Source organism: Puma concolor, chromosome C1 (assembly GCF_028749965.1).
Source record: "Puma concolor isolate L17-30 chromosome C1, mPumCon1.1.hap2, whole genome shotgun sequence".
NCBI lineage: Eukaryota > Metazoa > Chordata > Mammalia > Carnivora > Felidae > Puma > Puma concolor.
In genome coordinates this window covers 189,558,024-189,574,218 of record NC_141674.1, presented here as the reverse complement: position 1 = coordinate 189,574,218, position 16,195 = coordinate 189,558,024, and the positions used below count along the sequence as shown (strand labels likewise).

The 16,195-nt window shown below is 39.9% G+C and overlaps 1 protein-coding gene and 1 pseudogene across 2 annotated transcripts in view; one reads left to right on the top strand and one right to left on the bottom strand.

Moving 5' to 3' along the window:
• Positions 1–746: 746 nt before the first annotated feature.
• The window catches only part of SUMO1 (small ubiquitin like modifier 1), a 30,030-nt gene continuing 14,581 nt past the window's right edge, over positions 747–16,195 (top strand). For both annotated transcript variants that reach the window (XM_086719299.1, XM_025932613.2), the window contains exons 1-2: positions 747–889; positions 15,731–15,805. In XM_086719299.1, the coding sequence (XP_086575425.1) occupies positions 878–889; positions 15,731–15,805 (87 nt within the window). In that variant the 5' untranslated portion in view covers positions 747–877. The remainder of the gene's footprint in view (positions 890–15,730; positions 15,806–16,195) is intronic.
• On the bottom strand, positions 10,017–10,584 carry LOC147578624 (large ribosomal subunit protein eL21 pseudogene; annotated as a pseudogene).

The following is a 16,195-nucleotide window of genomic DNA, read 5'->3' as shown; positions in this document are numbered from 1 at the left end:
TTGAAAGACTTCTTTTACCATTAAATTGTCTTGGTATTCTTGTCAAAAATTAATCAGTGTATGAGGGTTTGATTTAATTCCAGATTCTCAATTTTATTTCATTTACCTAGATCCTTATCTTCTACCCTATGCCGGTAGGGCCACTGTATTTTAAAGATGAAATCATGTAAGAATCATTTTTTAGCTCAGAGCAACCAATTCTAGAGTTGGAATTACCTCCTCCTCCCTACCAGTTTAGAACTTTCCCAAGAATCTCTTTCATCCGTAGCCATCAAGATTGTGTCCAATGGGATCGTTTTGTTTTGTTTTGCTTTTTGAAAAATCAAGGTCATGTGTCAGGCCAGGTGGCTGATTAACCACAAGTTATCTCTAAGGTAAGAAGTACTGGTATTCAATAGAATTTATTTAGGGAAGTTGACGACCAAAGCCAGGAAGGGACAATAGAAATATCTTGGCTCAGCTTTCAAAAACGTGCAAGGTGTCGGAGGGGTGAGAGTGCGGGCTGTCAGTACGGTTCCAAACAGTGAGACTGGGGACCGGGAACTTCTCCCCTGGAGTACAGGCTCTGGACGGAGGCGAAGGGTCTTCAGTAGAGCTGGGGAGACTGGTGTTAATTCACTCGCGCTACCACCAATAAAGAGTTCTCCGGCCCTCCCGCCTCCCGGCAGCTTCCCCACCCGTTTTCCCGCCTAGCCTTTCCTCCTTTCCCGATCCCTCCTCCCAACGCGTAGCGGAAGTGACGCGACGCGTAGCGGAAGTCCCTCCAGCCGCGGTGTTGTGCTGTGGGGAAGAGAGACGGATTTGTAAACCCCGGAGCGAGGTTCTGCCTACCCGAGGCCGCTGCTGTGCGGAGACCCTGGGTGAAGCCACCGTCACCATGTCTGACCAGGTACCGGACTGGGAGCGGTCTGATAGCAGTGGCCGAGTCCTTACTCGGCTGGTGCGCCTGCCTCTCGGCTGGGGCCGGGGATGGAGGCGCGGGGGAGGGGAGCGCGGAATGGGGGAGGGGGCGGCCGGTGGGGACTCGGCCGGAGAGGGAGGGGAGTGGACTAGTGTTGGAGTCGCTGGGGCCTGCAGCGGGCCTCCGGGAGCCGCCCTTGCTCCTCTCCCGGCCTGCTCATTACCCCCCTCCCCCCCTCCCCCCCCCCCCCCGCCCCAGCGTCTGTGATCGCGGCCTCCCTCGAGTCGTTCCCCCTTCTTTTTCCGGGGTCGGCCAGGTGCAGAGCCCAGCTTCAGCTTCCCTGAGAGGGTCCCTGGGGAACATGTCTGTCTCCCTGTCCTGGGGACTGACTGTAGAAGCAGGGCCCTAGGCCCCAGTTATGTAACGGGAGACCATCCCAGCCCGGGAGGCTCTGTGGCCCTGAAAAGCGGGTGGACTCCACTTTTTGGTTCTCGGTGTTTAGATTGTCCAGGAGTGGGGACGTGGGGGCGGGAGACGTCTGGTGTTGCTGGGAACCTAAAAAGCTCTGCTTTCTGTTCGGATTGCAGCTTGGGTAGGGCCGCCGCTGCTCTGCTGAGTCTTTTGCAGTGTGTTGGTGCAGAGCTGTCGCCTCTTTTCTTGTACTTTCCCATTTCTTACTCGGGATTGGTTCAGAAACTCTCCAGTTGTAAGAGAGCACTCAGAATAACCAAGAAACAAAGTAGAAAGAAACTGCTAGGGCAACATTTCATCTGGGCATTAACCTGAAGCTGACTGATACTTTTGAAGGAAAGGATAGGAAAACTCAATGTAGAGCAGTTGCATAACATTCACCGAAAGCTGCCTATTATGGCAAAGTGCTCCATCTCAGTGTTAATATAAAAAATTTACTTGGGATTTGCACTCGATCAGGAGTGTTCAGTTTTGCTTAAGTTTTTCTTTCTCATCCTTTTTCAGTTAACCACGTTTATGGCTAGTTTTTAATTCATAACGTTTGTGTCTGGACTTCGTTTTGTTTGCTCAGATGACTGTGACTTTTTAAAGTCTCTTTGGATCTTTCGCTTGTTTAATGATATTTATCTAGAAAAGTTATTTTTCATTCAACTCCATAATGTACTTGCACTTTTAAATTTAACACACTTGTTTCCCTAGCTTTTAACCCGGTTCAGTTTTGTACCAGTTTGTGAAAGCAAGTGAGGCTTTTGTGGATTTGTACTATTGTGCAAAATGTACTTTGGTATTTTTAAAGCTTAATCATAATCTAGATTAATTTTGGATGGCTCTTAACAATCTAGATTAATTCCCAAGTTGGTATGGGAATTATAAGTGGCATTATAAGTATCTCCCTGGATAGTTGTTTACTTGGTTACCAGGGAGGAAAGAACAGGTGTAAATGCTTAGTTTCATCAGCCTTTTATTTTGATGCTAGGAAGCATGTTGAAATTTACTATAGTCTGATGAAAGAGCAATGTACAGAAAGAATTATAAACTAAATTACAGAATTTATTGCTTCAGTCATTGAATTCCAGTCATTGAGAGAGACATGAAAGAAGAAATAAAGGACCTAGTACACTAACAGGTGGCCAGAAGTTCTTTAGATTCTGTTTTAGAAGGTCTTTGAGGCCAAAACTATTCATGATAATACTAGGACATTATTTGTCTTTTTCACTCTGATCCTTTCCTGTGTTTTCATTGGTGTTTTTTAAACACTAACGTGGCCTGTGATATCACAACAGATTGAAATGTAGAAGCAGATGTGAAAATCTAGCTGCTGTTAAGCCAGACGTTAAAGGGATTTGCAAAAATGCAAAATAGTGCTGTTCTTCTCACTAGAAACAACTGATGTTCTTCTCATTTTATTTTCAATAAAAATATATTATTTGTTAATATATAGTGGGGCTTTTTAAACGGATAATTAAAACATTTCTCAGTTTCAATGTCTAACTGTAAACCTGAATAAATATAACTAACCTAACAAAAGCTTTATGGAGTTCCAAATAACTTTTTAAGAGTGTAAGAGTCCTGAGACCAAAAAGTTTGAGAACTGTTGCTCCATTCTGTTTAACCAGCATCATTATTAATAATCAAGACCCAGTACAATTTCAGTGTTGGGTGCTAAGGATTTAAAGAGGTATGAAGCTGAACTCTTACCCTTAAGAGGCTTATGAGCAAGAATAAGAATCTCAAGTTATTACTGTGCAATATCAGCAGCATGAGACTGACCCACTGTCCCCAAGAGACAATCTTGACTTAAACCAAGTTCTTTAAGGAGGATGCATTTTCTGAGGCACGTCTCAGAAATTTGTTATCTGGCGCTAAGACATTGCAGCTGAGTAACAATTTTAGGTTAAAATACAGGTGGACGTTAAAATCACACAAGACTTGAATTGCTGGGTTTTCTGTTGATGAGTGAAAAATTATTTTGTGAATTTGAGTAAAATACCTTTCCTGTAATTTTAACAATTGCCAGCATTATCTAGTGGATTTGTGAACCATTGCTGAATAATCGTCTACAACAGGTTCTAAACCTAAAGTTCATGGGCCCTAAAGGCTGAAAATCATTGAAATTGTATGGGGCATTTTGTTATTTTTACATGTGTATTTTTCTTTTAATTTATTTTGAGAGCAAGTGTGTGAGCACAAGCAGGGGAGGGGCAGAAAGAGAGGGAGAGAGAGAATCCCAAGCAGACTCCACACTGTTAGCACAGAGCTCTACGTGGGGCTTGAACTCACAAACCATGAGATCATGACCTGAGCTGAAATCAAGAGTTGGATGGCTAACTGACTGAGCCTCCCAGGTGCCCTGGTATGTGTGTATTTTTTTAGGGAGAAAAGGCTTATAGATTTCATCAGAGGTACATTATCTCTCAAAAAGGATAAAGACAATCCTTTAACCAATAGTAGATCTCATTGGGTGCTCTCCTTTGCCTGATCTCAAGCAAATCTAAGCACTTATATAGAACCAGAAGCTTGCTATCAAAATTGGTGTGGGTAATTTGTACAAATATTTTCCCTTTTTTCTTCCCTTTATTCAAGTTTATAGTGTTCCCGCCATGCCCAAATCATCAAAGGCAGCATGGACTTCAGCTCTTTAATTCAGGTCTATTAATTTGTAATAATTAGATGACTGATTTACTTCAAATGCTAACTATTGTAAGTAAGCACGTTCACTCTCCCCACTCCCACCTCAGAGAGAAGCTGAATGATTTTCTTTTATTTTCCCTTTAGTCAAGGATTTGGAAGCATTATGTAGTTCTGGTTATCTGTTGGTACCTTACAAACTACCTCAAAACTTAGAGGCTTAAAATAACAGTTTTCTATTTTGCTCATATATCTGCAATTTGGGCAGCCCTGTGGGCTGGACTTAACCATTGCTCCTTGTTGTGTAGGGCCTCAACTGGGATTACATGGTTGGGTGCTGGAATGGATGGGCTCTTCATAAAGTCACAAGGCCTCTCTTAGTGGTTTCACCATGTGTTTTGCTCAGCATAGGAACCCGAGAATATTGAGCTATGGCAGCTCAGGGCTCATAAGAGTGTGAATGTTCCCAGAGAACCCTGGCTGGAAACCTCAAGCTTCCTAGGACCTAGCCTTGGAAGTCACTTCTGTAGTCTGTGGGTCAGGCAGATCGCTAAGGCCAGCCCAAATTCAAGGGAAAGGCATTTATTTATTTATTTGGGGGATCTAATTGACCTGTAATATGTTAGTTTCAGGTATACAACATAATGATTTGATATTTGATCTATGTAATGTGAAATCATGATCATAAGTCTAATTAACATCCATCACCACACAGTTACAATTTTTTTTCTTGTGATGAGAATTAAATCTCTTAGCAATTTTCAAATATGCAGTACAATATTAGCTGTAGTCAACAAGGGAAAGGCATTTAGACTTCATTTCTCAATGGGAAGAGTAACAAAGAATTCATACTTATCTTTAATCTGCCACATTAATTGTATTTCTTCTGTCAGGATTGCATTATTCCCTGCAATATTCTTTGTATCTTCCTGTTGTTGATGTTTACTTATCTTACTGTTAGCTTGAAATAGTAGGAGAATATGATGAATTGGGTATATATTAAAATTAATAATTATGTATACTACTATTTATATGTTAAAAACTGTAACTATAACTTAAGCATATAGTGATACATACAGTAAGCATTGCATGCCCCGTGAGAGGATTGATAGATATATTCTATTTTCTCCCTGATAGATACATGAGGTGCTGCTAGTGGATGTTGCAAACATAAAAGTTATTAATAAAACATTGCAAATAAAATGTTACCTAAACAATATTTAATAGTATTTTGAAAACTGAGTATGATTGTAATGGTTGTAGTACTCGTGAAGGTAGATGAGTAGTTCAAATTCAAAACTATAAAGCCATTGTCAAATAGGTCTTCATACCTTTTAGCCCCCTTAGCATTTAGAATGTCTTTTATATTAGCAATAATTGCATCCCAGATAAACCTCATTGACTGTGATACTGCCAGCAAAGCTGAGAATGTCTCTATTATAGCTTTTTAAAAAAAATGTTCATTTCAGAGAGAGTGAGCACAAGTGGGAGAAGGACAGAGAGAGAGGGAAAAAGAGAATCCCAGGCAGGCACTGTGTTGAGTGCAAAACCCAATGTGGGGCTTGATCCCATGAACCATGCATGAGATCATGACCTGAACCAAAATCAAGAGTTGGACGCTTAACTGACTGAGTCACCCAGGTGCCCCTCGACTATAGTTTTTATATATAGTGTTAAAATTATTTACTTAAGTGTTCTTCTCCATTAGAATGCTTTTGAGGGTCAGGAATCAGGCTTTTTTATTCATCCTTTTTTCTTGAAGTGCCCAGCACAGTGACTGAATACTTAGTTTTTTTGAAGGAATGACTGGTCAGATTCATTCATTTAAACAAGTTATTTATTGAATGTTCTAGGCACCATGCTAAGCCCTAGAATTGGAGGGTTGCCTCAGAAACTTGAAGCAACTGGTATCTTCCTCCTCTTCTTTTAGCCTCCATGATGTTTTGTTTTGTTTTTTTTTTTAATTTTTTTTTTTCAACGTTTATTTATTTTTGGGACAGAGAGAGACAGAGCATGAACGGGGGAGGGGCAGAGAGAGAGAGGGAGACACAGAATCGGAAACAGGCTCCAGGCTCTGAGCCATCAGCCCAGAGCCTGACACGGGGCTCGAACTCACGGACCGCGAGATCGTGACCTGGCTGAAGTCGGACGCTTAACCGACTGCGCCACCCAGGCGCCCCTCCATGATGTTTTGTTATTGAGGAAGAGTTGGTTGTCATGGAGTAGTTTTCTTTTCATGGTGATTTGACATTACTTCTTGATCTTTACTTCTACTAACAATAGACCTGGAAACTTTTTATTTCTAAGATCAAATCATTTGTTTCTTCCAGAACATTAGAATTATTGTGGATAATTTTCTCTAAGATAGGTTTAGTACCCCATTTTAGAATTTTCTGAAATTGTGGTTTTTGGGAGGTAGATAATTTTTGATATTCTGCTTCTTTAAAAAAGTCATGAGTATGGGGCTACTGGGTAGCTCAGTCAGTTAAGCGTCCGGCTTCGGATCAGGTCATGATCTTGCATTTGGTGAGTTTGAGCCCTGCATTGGACTCAGTGTTAACAGCTCAGAGCCTGGAGCCTTCTTTGGCTTCTGTGTCTCCCTCTCTCTCTCAGAAAAATAAACATTTAAAAAAAAATCTTTAAAAAGTCATGGGTACATTCTCACATCTACTATTGAGCACCTTACTTTTACAGTTAAAACATTTTTAAAAAATCTATTTTAAGTAATGCCTATACCCAATGTGGGGCTCAAACTCATGACCCCAAGGTTCAAGAGTTGCATGCTCTTCTGACTAAGCCATCTAAGTGCCCCCTTACTTTTACAGTTTAAATTGTGGATATTCCTGCAACATAACTTAGGTTATTTAAAGATGTGTTATATTTATTATACTTTTTTATTTTGACCATTCTTTTGGTCAGTTACTTTTACTGAGCTAGTGAGAATCTGTAGGAAAAGTGGAGTTCTGTTTGCTGGACTCTGTCTGTTTTCAATATCTAGGCACAGTTATTTTTCAAGATTTTACCAAAGATTGATATATGTATCAAAAAGTGCACATAAATGCATAGCTTGCTGAATTTTGACAAACTAATCACATTCATGCAGCCAGTACTCAGATTAAGATCCTCTGCCCTGACTACTAATTAGATTAGTTTTGCTTGTTTTTAGACATTATAATGTTATGTAAACGGAGTCATATGGTATATACTTCTGTATTTGACTTCTTTTGCTCAGCATTGTTAGATTTGTCCATATTATTGTGTTCTTAAATTGCATTGCTAATTATATTCCATTGTGTGACTGTACCACAATTCTCCACCCTGCTTTTGATGCACAAGGAGGTAGTTTTCTAAGTTCTGTTTTTTTCTTTTAATGTTTATTTAAATTTTGAGAGAGAAAGAACGCGTTGGCACAAGCAGGGGAGGGGCAGAGAGAGAGGGCGACAGAGGATCTGAAGTGGGCTCTGCACTGACAGGGGAGAGCCCGATGCGGGGGCTTGAACTCATGAACCGTGGGATCATGACCTGAGCCAAAGTCAGTTGCTTAACCAGCTGAGCCATTCAGGTACCCTAGCTTCTGTTTTTAACATAAGACAAATGATACCTATTTACAGTACCTCCTATGTCAGTTTGGATTTCTTTTCGGCCGAGTAACAGAAAACGTGATATATAGTAGGTTAAACAAGTATGTGTTTATTTTTCTCATGAAATGAGAAGTCTGTGGGAGCCTGGGTGGCTCAATTGGTTAAGTGACTCTTGATTTCAGCTCAGGTCACAATTTCAGGGTCATGGGATTGAGCCCCACGTTGGGCTCTGTGCTGAGTGTGGAGCCTGTTTAGGATACTCTCTTTCCCTCTGCCCCTTACCTCTCCCCCACTCACATACTCTGTCTCTCAAAAAAAAAAAAAAAAAAAAAAAAAAAAAGAAGTCTAGACATAAGTAGTTCAGGGCTGGTAAGGCAGCTCCACAATGCCTTCATACTCTTTTCTCCCCCATCCATAACAGATGTTTTCACCCTCATGCCTATGTCCTGTGGGCACAGAGAAGTTACTTTGTGTATTTGTTCCAGGTAGGAGAAAGAGATGGAGCAAAGGGAAAAAGTATGCGCCAACAACAAATCTGTTCAGTGTTTTTTATCTCATTGGCTGGCACTGTGTCACGTGGCCATAATAGAAGCTGAGAAATATGCTTTTTGGCTGGGCATACCTAGGCTTCCCTTTGTAAGGAGAATGGAGAAAGGGGATATTGGATAGGTAATTAACAATGTCCGCCAACCTCTAAATGTGTATGCTGGTACTTTTGTATACAGTCAAGCCAGTTTGTTCCAAGCTTTGTGTAGGTCCATAGTCTAGGCTCAAAGAGTGGTTTGCACAACCAATGTGATTTTCAATTACAATTTTTAGTTCTTGGTAAGTTGCACATCTAGTGTTTAACCACCGTTCTAGAGTTGAATGTAAATTTGCAGAAGATCCAGTGTCTGGACAGCTTGACTTAAATGTTGAAGTTATGGAGCTAGGTCTGGTTGGTTCCATTCCAGATTTCCAGTACTGTGTCTTAAGTTTGAACACACAGCATGAATCTGAAAATGTATGTTTATTTTGTGTTTTTAGAATTGTGGTAAATCCATTGAAATAGGAGGGGGCTGATGTTATTTTATTTTGGGTTTTATATCTTTTAATAATGGGTGTAAGAATTTCCAACTTGAGCTATGTTGAATTTTTTTCATTAGGAAATAAAATGAAATAAACTGAAGAATTCCATTCAGACCTGTGGTTAACAGATTTTTTGATACTTTGAGTGATTGCATTTTCTGTGAAAGGTTTTATGGAAAATTTTAATGTGTATGTAATTATATCCATATACCCATCTCCTGGCCTATTTTATTTCATCTACATTACATTGCTCTAATCTACTCCCTCATAGTCTGAAGACAATCCCAGGTGTATAATTCCATCATAAATATTTCAGTATGTATCTGATATGTGATAATAGTTATCACACCTTAAAAAATGAGCAGATTTGTTAATGTCCTCAAATAAGAGCAAATATATTCTTTCTTTTGGGGTTTCCCCAGAATCTCCCCACCTCCTTTCAGAAGAATGAACAACTCTTGTGTAGCTGGAAGGGTCATTGACAGATGGGAGGTAGTTAAGTGTGATGTCCTTTCCTATGGTTAAATTGTCAACATACTGATTGCCAGTGCCCCTAAGCAGAGTTCTTGTTCCTTCGACTTTGAAATGGCACAGTAAAATTCTCATGAATTTTGTACGTTTGTAAATGGATTTTGTACATTTGTTGTGTTTTTCGTTCTTTCCAGCCTAATTCTCTTTCCAAATCCAACCATCTTCTATTTACAAGCTATTCCCTCTATGGCTTGGAAAGAAAAGTTGATAGTACCTGTAGCGTGGTAAATTCCTTTATCATTCCAGTTACCATGATTCAGGCTCTGGATGACACAAACCTGAAAATTTAGAGGTTTTTGGTTCCTTTCTTTGATCTTGTACATATATTTACTTTTCTTTCCATTTACCTGTTTCTTCTGTTCTAAGGCCGTGTATCCTTTCCAGCCAAATCAACCAGCCCTCTCTGGGAGTCTCTTTTCTCTGATGACCTAGTGTCCCAGAGCCAGTGCTGAATGCTTTCACTGTTTTGTAGCTAGTGTGCCATACCATTCTGTATTGGCTGCTTTTTCACAGGGGAGAGAAGGAAAGAAGACATACAAAAGACACTGAGATCACTGGAAATGATCATTGGCCTTTTTTGGCCAAGATCTTCTCATTTGTCAGACTAGTTTGTCAAAAGAAAAAAAGATAGTACATGAAAAGCTGGATGACTGCATTAAGCAAGCATGAGGCTATTAAACAAGTGGTATAGATGATATTGCCATAGTGCTTCAGAGTTGGGAAGAGGTCACCAAAATGTAGTGACTAGGGAAAGTGGTAACTTATTTTTGGAAATTTCATATCCTGATTGTTCACGTGTTCTTTTTTTTTTTTTTTTTTTTTACAGTCTTGACGTCTTTTATTTTTTTTTTTTACATTTATCACGCTATGAATTCATAGGGAATGGGTTCCAACAGCTCAGGCTCCTTTCCATTGGTTCTCACAAAGTGTGCTTCTCTGGGTGGGGCAGGCTGGCGCTTCAGTTGAACCCAAGTACCTTTCTCCTTGGCTTCCTTCTTTTTCTGATCATTTTCCTTCACACGCTTCAGGAAGCTGTCTCGGCTCTTTGAGTGCTTAATGTGCTCGATATGTACATTAATTCTCTTAGCAAGAATCTTGCCCTTGTTTGTTTACAGCAATGCCAACAGCATGCTGGGTAACATTGTAGACTCTTCCGGTTTTGCTATGGTAACATTTGTGGGGCATTCCTTTTTAAACAGTGCCCATTCCCTTGATATCCACAATATCACCTTTCCTGTAGATTTGCATGTATGTTGCCAAAGGAACAACTCCATGTTTTCTAAAAGGCCTAGAGCACATATAGCGAGTACCTCTCCTCTTTCCCTTTGTGTTGGTCATTTTGGCGAATTACTGGAAGATGGCGGTTCCGGCCGAAAGGAAGGCTGTTCACATGTTCTTATGCAGTTGAAGTGAATTATCTTGTATTTCCAACTGTAAATATAAAAAACTGAAAGGATTTAGTAAGATTTTGTGGGGTGATACAGAAAATAATGTTGTCTCTTTGATCCAACAGCATTAAATAGCCTAGTATTTGCCTGGCATTACAGAAATTATAAAGATGAAAAAACTTGGGTCCTCTCCTTGTAAACTTGTAGGGAAGTCAAGACATACAAAACTGTCACAGAAAACATTAATTTATTTAACAAGAATATTGAATATCTTCAAAGAACCAGCCACTGTGCATGATCAGAAATAAAGTATGCCAGTGAGGAACTCAATCTGGTAGAAGATACAAATAGGCCAACATGTGGTTATAATAGATAAAAGTAAGCATGGGGATGTTTAAGAGGGTGATTAGAGAAATCAGTTTGTAGGAAGTGATGCCTGAGTGAAAGGAAAATAGGGTAAGAAAGGGCTTCTAAGCAGAGGTGATTAACAGGTATAGATATGATGAAGATAAGGTAGAGGTGATATGTGTAAGGGATTGTAGATCAATATGGCTGGAGCAAAGGATATTATTAGCAAGAGAGATAGGAGATTAAGGCTGGATTGCTAGCTGGGACCAGTACATGAAGGACCAGTGTATGTTAGCTAAGAAGTTTGAATTTAAGATTCTTGCCTGAAGATTATGGGCAGATCAGATTGCATTTTAGAGAGGTGGCTCTGGTGGTAGTTGGAGAATTGAAGGGAGCAAGACTGTTGCAGTAATATTAAGGAACAACAATGAGTACCTGAAATAAGGCAGTGGAATGGAGAGAAGAATAAACTTGAGAGCCACTAAGGGATAATAACATTGTCAGAAGGATGGATGATTAAGTGTGAGATTTAAGAGAGAAAGTCTAGCTAAAGAGGACACCTGAGTTTCTGTTTTGGACAGCTGAGTGTATGGTAACTTTTTTGTAATTGAGAGTCCAGGAGGAAATTTGTTTTGTTTTGTTTTGTTTTTTTAAGGTGGTTTTCAGGAAGAGGAGTTATAATTTACAGAGGAGTTGGAAATAATGCATTCAGTTTTAGGTACTTACATTTGGGTACCCATGGGACATCTAAAGTGGAGATACTCAAGCATTTGGATAAATGAATGTAAAACTCAGAAAAGTCAGGTTGGAGAGGATGACTGTGAGTCATTAGGATCTGAGAGGTAGTTGGAATCATGGGTCACCCAAGAGAGAAGGCAGAAGATTGAGGACCTGGAATCCAGAGGAGACTCCCAGCATTTAAGGAAATAGCCAAGATAAGGAGAGAATGGAATCTTGGAGGCCAAAGGTCGAGAGTTTTCAGGGAAGAAATCACTAAGTGTCTATTCTGTTACTGTTAAAAATGAGATTTGAAATTGTCCAATAAATTCAGCAATAAAGAGTTGAACTAGTAACCTTGATGAGAGCAGTATCAACTGGAATGGTGAAATATAAACCAGATTTTGTGAGTTTAAGGGTGAAAGTGGAGACAGTTAATGCTGACTACTCTTGTAAGAAGTTTAAAGAGAAAGATGAGTACAACAACTAGAGAAGATAGTCGAGAAGGGAGTATTTTATTTTTAATTTTTTTAAATGTTTGTTTATTTTTGAGAGAGAGAGCATGAACACGGGAGGGGCAGAGAGAGGGAGACACAGAATCCGAAGCAGACTCCAGGCTCCAAGCTGTCAGCACAGAGCCTGACACAGGGCTTGAACTCACGAACCGTGAGATCATGACCTGAGCTGAAATTGGACACTTAACCAACTGAGACACCCAGGTGTTTAGAGAAAGGAGTATTTTAAAAGTGAAAATAAATGCCATGAAAGGTAAGAATAAATTCCAGATAGGAACATAAAGGAAAATAATCCTAGTTGGAAGGTTGGGGGGGGTGCTCTGGTTCCTGGAAGAGTTTTTGTTTTGTTTTGCTTTTTAATCTCCTGGAAGAATTTTGTTTTATTTATTTTTTATTTTAGAGAGAGATTGGGAGCCGAGGGGAGAGAACACTTCCAGTAGGCTCCCTACTCAGTGCAGAGCCTGACACAGAGCTCGATCCCATGACCCTGGGATCATGACCTGAGCCGAAATGAAGAGTCAGATGATCAACCTACTGAGCCACCAAGGCACCCTGTTAGAGTTTTTAAAAATGTATTTATTTGTTTTTGAGAGACAGAGCACGAGCACGGGAGAAGCAGAGAGAGAGGGAGACAAAGAATTCAGTCAGGCTCCAGGCTCCGAGCTGTCAGCACAGAGCCCATTGCGGGGCTTGAACTCACAAACCATGAGATCATGACCTGAGCCGAAGTTGGACGCTTAACCAACTGAGCCACCCAGGCACCCCCAGAGTTTTTAATACTGGACTTCAAATATGGGGGATGGATTTCTTTGAGGTGATTTCAGGAAAAGTTGAGGGGAGGAGGTATATTCTAAGTAGTGGAAACAGGGGTTGAAGGTGGAAGAATGCTGGTAGACTTTTCAGGAAACAGCAAATAGTCCAATTTAACCATATCCTCAGGTTTGTAAAGAAAGTGGTAGAAAAATGAGAATTGAGTTTAGTAATGGAAACTGAATTTGGTGCTGTGGAGTTTGGTTCTAGGCCTTAAAGAACTGGGAGCTATTAATGCTTTTTGATAGGAGTAGTTATCCAATTAGAGAAGCTGTAGTTGAGAAAAACAATGTGGAGGAGGGATTGGAGGAGGGGAAAGAACTCTTTTGTCTTTCCTTGAGTAGCCTCTGTAGCCATCTTAGCTAAGAAAACTGGAGCAAAATCACTCCCATTGTACTGATGGATTGCTGCTGGAGGTGGGGGTGGCGATGCTCCTTCTTTGTATTAATTCAAACAACGCTTCCTAACACCCCTTTTCCTCCCAGTTAAAGAGAACTCCGCTTCATTGCTCTTCACTGTGTGGAATAAGCTGTCCTAACCCTCTCTAGATACTTAAAGAAGAAGCAGCTGTTAACTATGAATATAAATTCATAGAAATGTGGTGATGTGACTGTATTTGAAGACAGTCTTCTAGTTTTCAGGTGAAAGACTGTCTCACTAAAGAAGGTTTGTTTTGTCTGTTGCCATAATATGCAGTAGTCAGCAAATGTTGAAAGCACTGCAGAATGAAAAACAGGCAAGGACTTACACTAACGAAGTCAATTCTGTTGTCTAAGCATTTCCTTGGACTCTAGCCTGTGTCTTAAAGTTAAAAGCTACTTCTAGTTTAAAATGTTCTGTTTGGGGCGCCTGGGTGGCGCAGTCGGTTAAGCATCCGACTTCAGCCAGGTCACGATCTCGCGGTCCGGGAGTTAGAGCCCCGCGTCGGACTCTGGGCTGATGGCTCAGAGCCTGGAGCCTGTTTCCGATTCTGTGTCTCCCTCTCTCTCTGCCCCTCCCCCGTTCATGCTCTGTCTCTCTCTGTCCCAAAAATAAATAAACGTTGAAAAAAAATTTAAATAAAATGTTCTGTTAAATTTTGAATGTTGGAGTTTTAGTTTGAAGTTTCTGGCATGAGGTACACAGGTAATATGGCCCTGTTATTTTACTTGTACAATATAATATGGTTGGTTATATTCTTATCAAGTGTGGATTAACAGAAATTGTTATATATTTAACAGAAGAGCATATGTGTAAATAAGTGGCTGATTTGGTGGCCAAACTAAGGTAAACAGGAAAGCTACTTTTTTTTTTATTTAGAAAAAAATTTTTTTTAAACATTTATTTTTGAGAGACAGAGAGAGACAGAGTATGAGCAGGGGAGGGGCGGAGAGAGAGGGAGGTACCAGAATTCGAAGCAGGCTCCAGGCTCCAAGCTGTCAGCACAGAGACCAACGCGGGGCTCGAACTCAAAAACCGTGAGATCATGACCTGAGCCGAAGTCGGACACTTAACCGACTGAGCCACCCAGGTGCCCCAGGAAAGATACTTTTAATGTACTATTTAGTGAAATTTTCCAAGCTACCTCCTTTAGTAAAATGGCTTTTCTTAGATACTTCATGATGAAATTGTTTTAACTAGTTTATTCTGTTAACTTCATTTTCTTTTCAATATCCCTTAATTAGAAATTATTTTATAACCCTCTTTTCTCTCTTCAAATTTTGTCTCCTCTTTCTTTTTCCTACCTACTCTATACTTTTTTCTTATTCTACTTACTACCCTAAGCTTTTTCAGCCAAGCCTAATGTTTTAAAATTGGATAGACTGCTTCAGATAGTCTAAAATAATAGATGATATAAAATCGATTTGTTTTGATCCTAGAGTACATTAGACCAATATGCTGTTTGATTTTCCTTTCTTTTTAACATTTATTTATTTTTGAAACAGAGAGAGACACAGCATGAACGGGGGAGGGGCAGAGAGAGAGGGAGACACAGAATCGGAAGCAGGCTCCAGGCTCTGAGCCATCAGCCCAGAGCCCAACGCGGGGCTCGAACTCGCGGACCGCGAGATCGTGACCTGAGCTGAAGTCGGACGCTTAACCGACTGAGCCACCCAGGCGCCCCTGATTTTCCTTTCTAAATAGACCTTGCTTATACTAATATAATTAATTTATGTTTTTTAGTATAGTTTTGCAATTGGAGTAGTTAACTTCTCTGATAGGCTCTGAAAAGAGAATCTTGGGTTCAGAATGTTTGGTTGATGGAGAATGAACTTCTGACTAATAGGAGTTGACTGTAGGGTAGGTTGTCCTCTGCCCAGCAGAATTAGCACCAAGTGGTAACTTGTTAGAAATGTATTTACAGCCCTATCCCTCACCTACTGAATAAAAAGTTGGGAGTGGGGCCCAGCAGTTGTTTAAAAAGTCCCTCAGTTGATTCCTATGCATGGTGGGGTCTTAGAGGTATTACTGTAGGATATCACAATAAGAGACCTCTAATTTTTTTTTATCTTTTTTTATTATTATATGAAATTTATTGTCAAATTTTTTAATCTTTTTTTTTATTATATGAAATTTATTGTCAAATAAGAGACCTCTATTTTGACTTCTGGAACACTGGTATTTGAAACAGTAATTGACTTAGGTTTTTTGCTTAATTGGTGTGGCGGAGAAAATAAATGCTGTTTTATTCTCAAGTACAGATTTTGTACTCAGTGAAAGTAATGGGTATTCATGAGTAAGTAATTACAATAGCATATAGGAACTTTATCTTTGAATATACTTTTCTTTCAGGAGGCAAAACCTTCAACTGAAGACTTGGGGGATAAGAAGGAAGGAGAATACATTAAACTCAAAGTCATTGGACAGGTGAGTTTCATTATTTTTCTCCTTTAACTCTCTAAAGTGAGTAATTTCTGATACATAAAAAATGATTTCAGTAAGGCAAATTATTTAAAAATGGCATTTTCATTTACTATACATGCATCTGTTGTGGGAGGTAGAAGAGGTTCATACTATTCTATTGATCTGCTAGGCAGATCTGCTAGGCAGATTTAGATTATCTTAATTTCTCCAAATAAAAAACTTTTCTTGGTTAGCATGCTTCAGTGGCAAATATAGTAAATACTATTGAGTGATAAAGCTAGGGCCAACTGTAAAAGGGCCTCTCAGTAGTCCTTTTACTGACCCCTTTCTCTTTCCTGGCATGTCTTTTCCCCAGACTGTATCTTTACTGACCTTTCTTGAGATGTTAACTGA